Here is a 13,985-nt window from a genome sequence, read left to right as displayed (position 1 = left end):
CCTGTCTTAAATTGTTCCCCACTTGGGAATCTTACCCGTCATTGGCTAACCTACTAAGCATTGGGAGCCAGGCAGGATGAAGAAAAAGGAGCAGAAGCAGCACCACTGCCAGGGAGATAAGCTTTTGTCTCCTTGGTGGTTTATGGTCCAAGGTCATTCCCTCAGCCTTAGCCTTGGTGGGGGTTACAGCTTCTTATACCAGGCAGGGCAGTTTCCAACACTCACCCTTGAACAGCTTAATTTTCAGTTTACTTTACAATGATAAGCAAAGCCTTTTATGCACTGGATTTGATTTCTTTTTTACAGATTCATACATAAACTGGACTAAAAGTTAATAAAAAGTTAAAGTTAAAAAGCAAAAGACTTATAGTTGTCTCTTTAGATATTTTTTTTAAAGATGAAGTCTTTTTTTTAAAGATTTTATTTATTTATTTTAAGAGAGGGAAGGGAGGGAGAGAGGGAGAGAGAGAGAGAGAGAGAGAGAGAGAGAGAGAGAGAGAGAGAGAGAGAGAGAGAGAGAGAGAGAAACATCAATGTGCAGTTGCTGGGGGTCCTGGCCTGCAACCCAGGCATGTGCCCTGACTGGGAATCGAACCTGTGACACTTTGGTTCACAGCCCGCGCTCAATCCACTGAGCTACGCCAGCCAGGGCGATATTTTTTTATTTTAAATTTTCATAAGAAATCATGTAAATAAATATCTACCTTCTAAACTTTCTCTAGTGGTACAGTTAAGTCACATTAAGATTATTTGTGTAATTGTGCATCTGAATTCTGAAAACTTTCATCTCACAGAAATGTGGCAATATCCATTAAACAACCACTTCCTCATTTTCCATAAAACCAAGGCCCAGGTAACTACCTTTTCTTTTCTCTGAGTTGCACTCCATTAGAACACCCCTAAGTGGAAAGCTGTGGCATGTGTCTTTGTGACTCAAGTGCTTCACTTAGAACATGTTCCAGTTTGACTTTGTGGTACCAGGTGAGAACATATTTTCTATTTCCAGGCAGAGCAGTATTCCATTGTGTATATGTACTACATTTTTATAACTTTTTGAAAGATTTTATTCATTTCTAGAGAGAGGGGAAGAGAAAAAGAAAGAGAGGGAAACACTAGTGTGTATTTGCTTCTTGTGCAACACCTATTGGGGACCTGGCCCAAAACCCTGGCATGAGCCCTGACTTGAAATTGAACCAGGAACTCTTTTGTTCACAGGCCAGTACTCCATCCACTGATCCACAACAGCTGGCACTGAATATACTACATTTTTTAATGTATTTATCCATTGACCTGGTGGTTGTTTCCACCTACCAGGCTTTTGTATTTAATGCTACCATTGACACATATATGCAAATGTCTCTTTTGAATCCTCAATTGAATATTTTGGGGTGACATATAACCTGTGACACTTATGTATGTAGACAATGCTCTAACCAACTGAGCAGTGGGTGAGATGGAATAAATTCTCTTAATTCTATTAATTTACATTTCTTTCATGCCTTGATATACCATTTTTAGTGCTAAATAATATTTCATTGTATATATTTCAGTTTCTTTTTCTATTCACCTGTTCACATATATCTTCATTGATTTGAATTTTTGGAATGTATGAATGATACTTCTAAAAATAGTCCCATGTAGGCTTTTGTGTAGATAAAATTTTTAGCTCTTTGGTTAAATACTATAGAGCACATTTTTTGGATTATGTAATAAGTGTATGCTTAGTTGTGTGAGGACTTCTAAACCCTTCCCAAGGGGCTGTAGCATTTTGTATTTTCACCAGTAAGGAATGAGAGCTCCGTTTGCTCCACATGCACAGCAGCATTTGCTTTTCTCAGTGTTCTGGATTCTGACCTTTCCAGCAGGGGTTTCATGTTGCTTGAATGTGCACTTTCTTCAATTTTCCTTTCTTTTAATGTCCATTTCCTAAAAGACATAAGATGTTGAGAGTCTTTTAGATACCATCTTTTTATCTATATATTTTTTAAAATATTTTATTTATCTATTTCTAGAGAGGGGTAAGTAAGAAAGGAGAGAAACATCAATGCCTAAAAAACACATTGATCAGTTGCCTCTCTCACACCACCAAATGGGGATCTGGAGCCAAACCCAGGCCTGTGCCCTTACCAAGAATCAGACTGCTGACCTTTTGGTTCAAAGGCAGGTGCTCAGTCCACTGAACCACACCACTCAGGGCTTACAAATATGTTTTTCTCAGCTCATGGGTTCTCCTTTTCCCTCATGATGATGCTTGCTTTTTTCCTTTTTTTTTCTTAATGCTTCATTTGAGACATCAGTTTAAATGTTAATACTATGAATTTGAGAAACAAAGTTGGTTTACAATTTGCCTTGAAAAGTATGTGGTCTCCTGAGCTTCCGTGCCTCAGTGTGTTGACCACCAGCCTGCAAACCAAAGGGTCGCCAGTTGGATTTCCAGTCTGGGGCAAATGCCTGGGTTGCAAACCATGCCCCCAGTAGAGATCGCGCAAGAGGCAACCACACATGGATGTTTCTCTCCCTCTCTTTCTCTCTCCCTTCCCCTCTATAAAAATAAATAGAATCTTTACAAAAAAATTATGCAGTGCATACAATTAAGTTTTTGTAATTGTTCAGTAACATGGAACTTATATTTGCAGTCCATTTTTTTTCATAATTTCCATAAACACATCATGACCAATCACTTGAAGGTGACATGTTGAGAGATAATTTTTTTGGTGTAACAAGGTCTGTTTAGCAGGTATACAGACGTGTAATATGAAAACTGAACCTGGCCCGCACTGTAGGCATGTGCCCTTACTGGGAATCGAACTGGCGATCCTTTGGGTCAGAGGTGCCAGCACTCGATCCATTGAGCACACAAGCCAGTGCTCCCTGTTTTTCCATCACATATGTATGTATGTTTTATTTTGTTTGTTTATATTTTGGTGTTGTGTAAGTTCCTTGTATCCTTTGAATATTTAGCATTATTTGTGAGTATCTTCCACTATTCACTAGATTGGTTTGTTTTCTTGATGATTTCCATTGTTCTGCAAATACTTATTTTATTGTAGTCTTGTTTAGTTGTTTCTCCTGTCTGCTCTACCTACCATGTTATATCTAAAAGAATATTTTTTAAGAGTCATGACAGACTTTGTCAGCTGTCCTTTCTTCTAGTGTTTTCATGGTTTCAGGTCTTAAATTTAGGTTTTAATCCACTTGAAGTTTATTTTGGCACATGTCATAACAAAGTGGTCTACTTATAATGTTTTGTGTGTATTGGTTCAGTTTCTCTCAGACCATTTATGATAGAATCTGTCTGATCTCATTGTATATTCCTGATTTTTTATATAAATTAGTTAATGACATATATTTGTTCATTTTAAAAATTGGGTTACTTGTTTTATCATGATGTTTTTTTAAAGTCCTTTCTATAACCTGGGATATTAACCACTTACCAGGTACAATTTGCAGAATATTTCCTCCTTCTACAGCATGTGATTTTATCCCACTGATTGTTTCCTTTAATATGCAGGAGTTTTTATATTTGGTGTAATGCTATTTGTTTACTTTTTCTGGTTTACATTTCCTTTGGGTGTTATAATAAAAAAAATGTCCTACAAACTCTTCTTTTTAGTGAATTAAGAGCTATTAGCTTTTGCCCTGGCCCTAGTGGCTCAGTTTGTGGAGCAACATCCCTTAAAGCTAAGGTCTCTGGTTTACTTCTGGGAAAAGGAATATGCCTGGGTTGTGGGCCTGTTACCTGGCTGGGGACATAAACAGGCAACTGGGCAACTGCTTGATGTTTCTATATTTTAATGTATTTTTCAATTTGAATATTCTGTTTTTCAGCTTCCCATTCTATGTTTGGCTTACTTTTACATTTTCTCTGTTTTGATTTTTATTTTGGTCATTTACAGGTTTGCTACTATTAAGTAGTTGTCATATTTTTCTATGTTTCTATATTCAGGTGGGTATTTTTCACTTCTTTATCCAGTAGGTATTACATTTCAATACACCTAGTGCCAATTTTTGTAGATACATTTTAATTTTCTGATTTGGATTGGTTTTCTGTTTGCTGTCTTGATACATTTGTTTAATTTAATAACTGTAAACAACTAGGCTTTATGAACTTCCTTTCTCCAGGTTAAGAGAAAAAACATTAACACTCACACCTTGTTTCAACTCTAATTTTGGTAAACACAAGTGGTGTGTGTTTGTTTATGATTGTGTGTGAGGTGCAAGTTTAATATAGTGTCAGTTTCTTTCTCAAAGCCCAGGGTATCTTTTTATGCTTGATATTGATCTTCAGTCCACTGGTTTCTGTGGTATTTCAAGTATTACCCTTCCTTTTCAGTGTGCACTTTAATGTATTCACCATGTGCTGTTATGGTGTGAGCACTGTGTGTCCTGCCAAACAGAAACACATATTTTGAAGATGCTTGAAAACAGTGAGATCATTGAACACACTGGACCCTCTATGTGTCTAGAAAAGAACTGGGAATGTGGAGTTTTCTTATCCTATTTCCATTGTGTGCCAGGGAATGTGAGCTCAGTGGTTGCTGAGTGTAAGCAACTGTTGTTCCTTTTCTATGTGACTTTTTCTCATTGTACCATACTTGGTCTTGCTGCAAACATTTAAAGTTTTTTGAAGTACTCAACACTGTGATTTGTTTAAAAATTCCTTGTAAGTTCAATGTACATTGACCTGTGTTTCACACCTGTGAACCTTTATTTTGTGTCTTTCAGCTGTGTCATCTGCAGACAACCAGGACTTCTCTCAAAGGTCAGGAAGAGAAGATTTATTCTTTGAAGCAACACTGGTAAGATATGAGAGGTGTGCCTTTGATGCTGACAAAGGAGTGTGTGACAAGATAGAAAGGATGTTTAAATGGAGAGACCTAATTTTGGAAAATTATTCATGAAAAATCCTTGTTATCTAAAGATGTGAGAAATATTACAAATTTGGGAAAACTTCCAATTTAAATCAGTTACTTTTGCAGATCAATGTGTTTCCAAATAAGAAGACTTAAAATAATGTTTTAAGTGTATGTATTCTTGTAAAGAGCAAGTGGCAAACACAGGACCTCCAGGCCAAATGTGGCCCTCCACCTTCTTTTATCCAGCCCAGCACCTAGTTTATACCCGGTGGCAGTATCGATCTCCTTGCCCCTAGTGAAGGAATGGTTACATTTACACGATCCTAAAATTACATGTGGCCCATTGAAAGCACCCTGGAGGCTGATGTGACCCCTGGAAAAATGAGTTTTAACCTCCTGTCCTAAAGTCAGTCTGCAAAATCTAGGAAATCTAATAATTTGTGGTGTGTGTAATCATTTGAATTGTTTAAAATGTAGAGTGAGAATAAATTTTCAGTCAATATTTTTTATAATGTGGTCATTTAAAATGCATGTATAAAGCTTAAATGGGATCAATTTGATAATGCCTTTACTAAGGAAATATGCTTCTTTTAGAAATAACTTTTTTTGTTTAATTGTATAATATTTTAATGAACTTGGGAGTGATTTTTAATACAACCAACGTGGTTTAATAGGGATCACAGAATGCTTATTTGGGAATAAGTGCACATGTTTAATGAAGTTATGGATGTCACAAAAGGCCTTTCTGTGTTCAATGTTTACTAGAGTACATGGGACTCAGACAGAAGTAGTCAATGCAATGCAAATTGGAAGAATTCTATCCACGAGTCAAATCCTAATGTACATCAGAAGACTCAGCTTCCAGATAGCCATTATGAAGGTGGTAAAGTCTTTGACCAAATGTCAAATCACAATACTCATCAGGATTTTCCTATTGTGAAGCTGAAAACCAAGCAAAGTAAATATATCACATGTTTAAAGGAATCTTCAAGTAGCACTGAAGAAACAAATATTGCTGTTGGGGAGAAAGTTTACAAATATTTACCATGCATGAAAGTCTTCAATCAAATACCTAATCTAAATACACTTAACAAAATAGGTTCCAGAAAAGAACACAAGTGTAAAGACTGTGGTAAAACAGGTCATTGTTTTTCAGGTGTAAATCTACATAAAAAAATTTATCCTGCACAAAAAGCTGATATGTGCAAAGAATGTGGCAATGCATTTAGGATTACCTCAACCCTTACTCATCATCACAGATTTCACACTGGACATGGGCCTGGTAAATATAGAGAATGTGGTAAAGCTTTTAGCCAGTCTTCAGATTTCAATGAATATCAGGAAATTTATACAGGAAAGAATATTTTCCAATGTAGTGAAGGTGACAGTGCCTTTACAGAGTCCTGTAATCTTGCACAAGATCACAGAATTCATACTGGAGAAAAGCATTATGAGCATAGAGAATGTGGAAAAGCTTTTAGGTGGTCCTCAACCTTTACTTGTCATCAGAGAGTTCATACTGCAGGGAAACCTTATAAATGTATACAATATGACAAAGCATTTACACAGTCTTCAAAACTTACTTGCCACCAAAAAGTTCATACTGGAAAGAAATCTTATAAATGTACACATTGTGGGAAAGTATTTTAAAACTCCTCAAGCCCTTACTCGACATCAGAAAATTCATACTGGAGAGAAGCCTTATGAATGTACACAATGTGGCAAAAACTTTAGCCAGATTGGACATTTGACTCAACATCAGAAAATTCATACTGGAGAGAAGCCTTATGAATGTAAACAATGTGGGAAAGCCTTTAGACACCAGGGAACACTTACTAATCATCAGAAAATTCATACTGGAGAGAAGCCCTATGAATGTACACAATGTGGCAAAGCCTTTAGACACTTAAAAACACTTGACTCAACATCAGAAAATTCATACTGGAGAGAAGCCCTATGAATGTACACAATGTGGGAAAACCTTTAGGCACCTGACAACACTTACTAATCATCAGAAAATTCATACTGGAGAGAAGCCTTATGAATGCACACAGTGTGGCAAAGCTTTTACACGCTCCTCAACCCTTATTCTACATCAGAGAGGTCATTCCCATGAAAAGGTTTATGTATGTAAAATATGTGGTAAAGCCTTTTGCCAGTCCTGTAAGCTTTCTCGGCATCAGAAACTTCATATAGGAGAGAAGCCTTGTAAGTGTTGAGTATGTAATAAACCACTTTATAGTCCTCAAACCTTACTCAACATCAAATAATTCACAGAATAAATGCCTTACTTATATACCTAATGTGACAAAATTTTTAAACACTCCTCAATTCTCATTCATCATAAAATATATTTATACTGTAGTGAAGCCTTCTAAATGTACATAATGGCAGAAAGCTTTTAGCCACTTCCAACCCTTACTTATCTTCAGAGAATTCATACTGGACACAAGGCTTATAAATGTGGACTCTTTGGCTGCACATTGACATCAGGTCACTCATAGTGGAAATAAACCATGTAAAAGCAGTGTATATAACAAGTCTTTTAGTGATCACAGCTGCATTACCCACAATGGGAGATATCCATCTGGAGAAAAACTGTACAAATGTAGAAATTATGGCAAGATTTTATCCTATAACTGAAGCTTACTCACCAAATTAAAGCTTTTTTTCAACATTCACTTCTTATGTGGCATGAGAGATTCCACACCATAAAGAAAAAAAAACATTGAAAGGGAAATTGTAGAAAATCATATATGTGGACCTACAGCATCATGATGTACTGGAATGCATAGTGGGGTGGGATTCTACATTCATAAAGAAAGAAAGACTTTTGTGAATTTAAACATTTCCCATAATCCCAAGGAACTTATACCTGAAAATGGCTTGAAAGGTATAAAAATTCAGGAATGTATGCAAATGAAAATGAATTTCAAAATATCATAATTCAGAGTAGAGATTTAATGATAGCTTTCAGGTATTGCTTTAAATCAGAATACTTATTATAGAGAATCACAGAAAGTTTAAAAATATCAATCAGTACTTTTCAGTGTGCTTCAAAATGTCAAGAGGATCCATGTCTAGCTAGGTATAATTACTCAGAATATAAACTACTGTATATTGACAGCATTTGAAATATTTTGACAAGGATATATTAAATTGATCCCAATCTCCCAGAAGATGATGCTACTGTTTTTATTCCCAGTGTGTGTGTGAAATCAGTGGGTTGATGTTTTGTTCTTTAATAACCCATGACCTTGTGTATATTAGGTGAGAATCACTCACAAAGGCATTCTGTAGAAGATTGAGGACAATATAATGCGCAACGTATCAAAAAACCTAAATGAAGTTGCTGTTTTAAGGTTACTCAGAATTTTGTTGTATGTTACAATGTAAGTCATGCTATTTTGTGTGATGGTAAGACACAGAAATGTTAAAAATTTTAAATACTTTTCTAAACCTCCTTTTAAGAAAATGTCAATTTATTAAAATCCTGATGTATCTTCATGATAGACATAGTTGAATATTAGTTGATATGGTTGGAATAAAAAGTCATCCATGATATGTGAGCGGATATGGACAGTTCATCCCTCAGTGCATTACATTGTTGTATGTCCACATTTGCTCAACAGTTAGCCTCCAGGCAGAAAACCAAAGAAAACTGCTGTATGAGATGATAATTTAAAAGAACAATATCACTCCCCAAATATTTCCAGTGTGTGTGTTTAGAAAAGGTAACACACTTGTACTGTGATTTTTTTTTATTTAGATGATGTGTGAACTTACATTTTTATTAATAAAGGTGAATATGCTGGCACATTTTAATGTCTCTAACAATACACAGGTTTACAGATAACAATGTGTTGTTTGGTAATGTCAGGCAGTTACGGCATTAGCACTTGGTTTTCTTGGTGGCCTCTGACATTAAGTAGTGTGGAAAATTCCCCCATATTGATGTATTCCATTGTACCTAGTGGAACATTCTCATAATAAGTGTAGATGATAAGTGTTTTTTTGAAGAGTTCAGCTATGCTACATTATAATATTGCTGTCATGGCATTTATTTTCTTTAACTTGGATCCTTGAGCCACCACAACCTTCCCCAGCAATTTCACATACCAGGCAGCATCTCCCAGAGTCACAGTTAAATGTCCCTTCTTGACCTGACTTACTGGCAGCTGCACTGAGCAACACTTTTCCTTCCACCTCAGGCATTTCACCAGCCATAACCATTAGATAAGATCTCTGCACAATTTACCAAGATCTTGTCATTTGGTTCATTTTGAACAATCTAAACTTAGTTCAAGAAACCCCAAAGTCCTCTGTATTTGAACACATAATGAATCACATGTTCTAGGGTCTCCTACAGTCTCCCAGCATCTGGCCTCATCCTCACATGTAGCTGCTGCAGGCCTGCTGTGTACATGTCCCAGGCTCTGTGGGAAAGAAGATGTGCTTCAATTCATCTTGTGGTCTTTTATAGAACTTCCTCTGCTCACTATCCAAAACTAGGGTGCACTGCCTAAAAAATGCTATTTTTTTTAAAATATTTTATTTATTTATTATTAAGAGAAGGGAAGGGGGGCAGTAAGAGAGGGAGAGAAACATCAATGTGTGGTTGCCTCACACATGGTCCCACAGGGGACCTGGCCCACAACCCAGGCATGTGCCCTGACTGGGAGTCGAAACTGGCCACCCTTTGGTTCTCAGCCCATGCTCCAACCACTGAGGTACACCAGCAAGGCAAATCCTAATTTTCAAAAGTGGAGACAACTGTTCTTCAACAACACCAACTTATTTTTTAAGAAGTGCAAACAAGTGTAATTTCAGAGTTCGGATTAATATTTCTGTAATTATGTCAATAAAGTTTAGTTTTATTGATTCACATTAACAAGCAATATATCTTGATTATTTTATACTGTTACTATTTGACAGGTTACAGGATTCAAAGACATTGGATCTGGACTTAAAATTAGAATCTAGGTGTGTAGTAGTGACATGTTATTGCTTACTGAATATTTGTGATCTTTCTTTCCTGGAAAATGAAAGTATTCATTTTTTTCTTTCTTTATTTTTTATTTTATTGTTGTTCAAGTACATTTGTCTACATTCATCCCCCACCTCTCTGCACTGATTCCACCCTCCTTCATTTTTGTCCATGTGTTGTTTATAGTTGTTCCTGAAAACCCTTCTAACGTTCCTTCTCATTATCCCCTCCCAAGTCTCCTCTGGTTACTATCAGATAGCTCTTAATTCTTATGTTTCTCAGTTCTGTTCTTTCCATTCATCTTGATTTTGGCCACCTCCCTGTGCTCGTTTCTATATATGGTAAAGCTGCTATGTTCCTGTGCCTTTAAGGTGGACTTATGTAGTAGGTGTCCTATAGAATCCACTGGCACAGGCTCCCTGTTCACCCGAGCTGGGGGCTCCGGTTGTGCCCTCCTTACCACTGTGGGCAGTGTACACACTGCTTTTGTAATTTAGCCTTGAGTTCTTTTGTACTTGAATGGGATGGGTTTACATGTGGGCCAGTCTACTATGGGGAGAAGCCACAACAATAAACCACCAACCCCGAGTGCTGTAGAACATAAGCTGTTCAGGGGTGAATCCCTGAAAGCTGAACCTACTTCAGTGTCATTCTGGTTACCAGTAAGACTGCTATTCCAGTTTGTTACTTGAGGTTGTTGGTGGTTCTTTGGCATGAAATGAGCTGTCTGTCCCATGTCCTAGTTTGGGGATGTCCACCTGTGTTGCCACTTCTGCCCTGCTAGGTGACTTGCTATGAGATACAAAAAGATCTTCAGATGGCTGCTAGTTTAGTTTGTCTCAGAGGTGCCCAGGAGAAGTCAAATTGAGAAACTGGCCTGCTGCGGTTGATATCAGGTCAAAAGTCACATTGCAGGTGTTATGGAATATGCAGTAGTCAGGTCACCTGTTTGATAGATATTAGAAAAGTCTGACACAGGATCAGCACAGGCCACATGTATGGAAAAGCTTCTGGAAAATGCTTGGGTGGGCCTGCGGTTTTGGTGGGGGAAGATATCAGGGAATCACCAGAGCAGAGCTAACAGCTGTAGTCAGGTGGTAGGACTCTCGGGTATGGTGCTGGTCCTACTGAGTCTTGTGGTGGTGTGGGGTGTTCTTGCAGAAAAGGGAACAATTACCTCTGACAGCACATCTGTCTGAGAGAAAGTTGCCCCTCCCCCTCTCACCACCATGCCAAACCAGTAATGTGCTCTCTGCATGTCCCACTGCTGCCATGATGCTGAAACTCAGAGTGACTGAGTCCTTGTAATTCCATTCTCATGCCCTTTAAGGGGAACACAGGGGGACTCCAGGTACCTGCCATGTCCCTCCAGCAAACCCTCACTGGTTTCTACAGCCAGAGGTTATGGGGACTTGTCTTCCCACCAGTGGCAAGGGGGGCAGGGTTTCAGGTGTCATGCTGGGAACCATCACTCTTTAGGTGAATCTTCTACAGTCAAGTTATCTCTCCCAGTTTGAACCACTACACAAAATTGGGGATGTGGGATGTACAATTTTCATACCTTTGTCCCCTTCTACTCATTTCTATGTGCCTTTTCCCTATGCTTTTTTTTGTGGAACTTCTGTACATCCAGATCAGGTGGTTTCTGAACGATGGTTGTTCTGCAGCTTTAGTTGTAATTCTGATGTGCTCATGGAGCATTTGAGTATAGGGTTTAACTTTTCTTTAATCTTGATCACAACCACTAGGCTTTCTTATTTTAGATTACATGCATATGATACCTGACAACGATTATTAATCTTTTCCTACCTCTGCTTTATTTCACTTAGCAGAATATTCTCATAGTTCATGTATGTGGGTACAGAGGGCAATATCTTTAGTCTGGAATCACTGAATAATACATATCCCATTCTTATTCATTTTATATGAAATATTATTTTCTATTTATGTGTTGTTAAACATTTTGATTATCCTCATGAATTGGCTTTTGTAAAGAATGCTCCAATGAACATTGGTATGCAGGTTTCTCTTATAGGTAGTGATTCTAATTTTTGGATGTATTTGCTTACTGGGATGCCTTGATCAAATGGTTTTCCTTTCTAAACTAATATGTGAGAGCTTTGCACTGATTCCCTAGTGGATTCACCAGTTTACATTCCCACCAATGGTGTGCTAGGATTCCCATTTCCATCATCTCACCAACACTTGTCTCTGCTGTTTTTTGGACACTAGTTCTTAGAATTCAAGGGTGGTATCTTAATGTGGTTTGGATTTGAATTTTATTGAAGAGAAGAGCTGGGAAATTGAGACCATGGTAGGGAAAAGCATTTTGTTTTTAAAATATTTTCATAACTTTTTATGTTCTCAATGCTATATTGTGTTTTACAGTTTTAGACACTCCTTTCATAAAATTATTTTTTAGGGGCTCCTGTTCTGGATATTTTGCCAGAGAAGTATATGACCTGTTGTTTAGCATTTATTCATGTTCTGAATCAAAAATTGTCCCAATATTCATGTTCACATATCAGAAATATATGTATCATTTTCTTCCTCAATGTTAAGATTAGCAGTATGGTTACTGTAAATTGGTGTGCATGTGGGGGTTATGGTGGAAAAAACACCCATTTTTTTCAAAACTAAGGTAACTGAAAATCATGAGTGAATTTTTTAAAAACGATTTTATTTACTTATTTTTACAGAGGGAAGGGAGGGAGAAAGAGAGAGAGAAACATCAATGTGCGGTTGCTTGGGGCCATGGCCTGCAATGCAGTTATATGACCTTACTGGGAATGGAACCTGTGATGCTTTGGTTCTCAGCCCATGCTCAATCCACTGAGCTATGCCAGCCAGGGAATGAGTGAATTTATTATAGGGTTTTTGTAACTAGCTACTCTAAATTAAATTGAAGAGCATGTGACCACTATTTCATTACTAAAGAGTTCTACTTCTTTTTTTAATTAATTTTCTTTTTAAATATTTTAAAGATTTTATTCATTTATTTTTAGAGAGGGAAAGGGGTGATGAGGGGGGAGAGAGAGAGAGAGAGAGAGAGAGAGAGAGAGAGAGAGAGAGAGAGAGAGAGAGAGAGAGAGAGAGAGAGAGAGAGAGAGAGAGAGAGAGAGAGAGAGAGAGAGATCAATGCGTGATTGCTGGGGGTTATGGCCTGCAACCCAGGCATGTACCCTGGCTGGAAATCGAACCTGCGACATTTTGGTTTGCAGCCCACACTCAGTCCACTGAGAGTTGTACTTATTTAGTATTTCTGGAAATTGGAAGTCCATCATTTGGAAATTTCTCAACTGTGTTCAGCATACCTTTACATTTGTGTGAATTTTAGTTTTCAACATAAACTATTTATTTGGAAACTTAAATGTTAGGAAACCTAGAGATGTTTACATCTGGTCAATAATCTGTTTTCCACATGTTATCAAGACATGAAACTCAATAGAAGCCAGTAATACAAGAGAAATCTACCAAACTGTGGAAATTTTGTGAAAATGTGAAAAGCCACAGAGAAAGTACAAGTCACACTGTGTGAAAAGTCAGCTAATGTTGTATATCTCAGGAACAAGAATGTATTCTAATTATTCATTATCTTTAGTGTTTATACCAGTAATCTGATATTTTAGAAAAACTACATTATTATTTTTTAATTTTTAACCAAAATCATCAATATCTAGTGCTCTCTGGGGAGCAATCAGTATGAATAAAGCTCTTACTTCCTTAGATAGGGATCATTCATATCCATTGCTACTGGAAAACACGGACACTTAATATAAAATCCCCAATGGTATATATAAGTATCAGAGAAGGCAGGGCATTATATAACAATCGAAGTTCATACTCATTAGATTCAGGGTGCCCAGCTCTAGAAAGACCACTTCAGGTTTACAGAAAGTATGCTCTATTAACAGACCACTAGAGGCAGCACTGGACTTTTCGTGGAAAGAGAAGGATAAGTTGCTATTGAGAGATTGTATGGTGAATACAACACAAAATAAATGGTGCTAAATTTTATTAAGTAAATGGAAATAGCTTGCACTTTAAAATTATTCATAAACATGTCTCATTCTTAGGAATTGTCAATATAGAAGTTTCCAGGCAGAATGATGAAAAAAAAAAAACCCCACAAAACTGGAATA

General features: G+C 37.2%; 1 protein-coding gene across 1 annotated transcript; it reads left to right on the top strand.

Moving 5' to 3' along the window:
• The first annotated feature begins 953 nt into the window (after positions 1–953).
• On the top strand, positions 954–7,075 carry LOC123825384 (zinc finger protein 501-like). The gene is given in 5 exon segments (XM_045848754.1): positions 954–981; positions 4,726–4,799; positions 5,622–6,518; positions 6,520–6,765; positions 6,767–7,075. Coding segments are annotated over 5 exon segments (1,554 nt in total).
• Positions 7,076–13,985: the final 6,910 nt, after the last annotated feature.

This window comes from Phyllostomus hastatus, unplaced genomic scaffold (assembly GCF_019186645.2).
Source record: "Phyllostomus hastatus isolate PE091 unplaced genomic scaffold, TTU_PhHast_1.1 phas_contig_635, whole genome shotgun sequence".
Lineage (NCBI taxonomy): Eukaryota > Metazoa > Chordata > Mammalia > Chiroptera > Phyllostomidae > Phyllostomus > Phyllostomus hastatus.
Note: the sequence above shows the minus strand (reverse complement) of the source record. Positions and strands in the feature narration are given on the sequence as shown.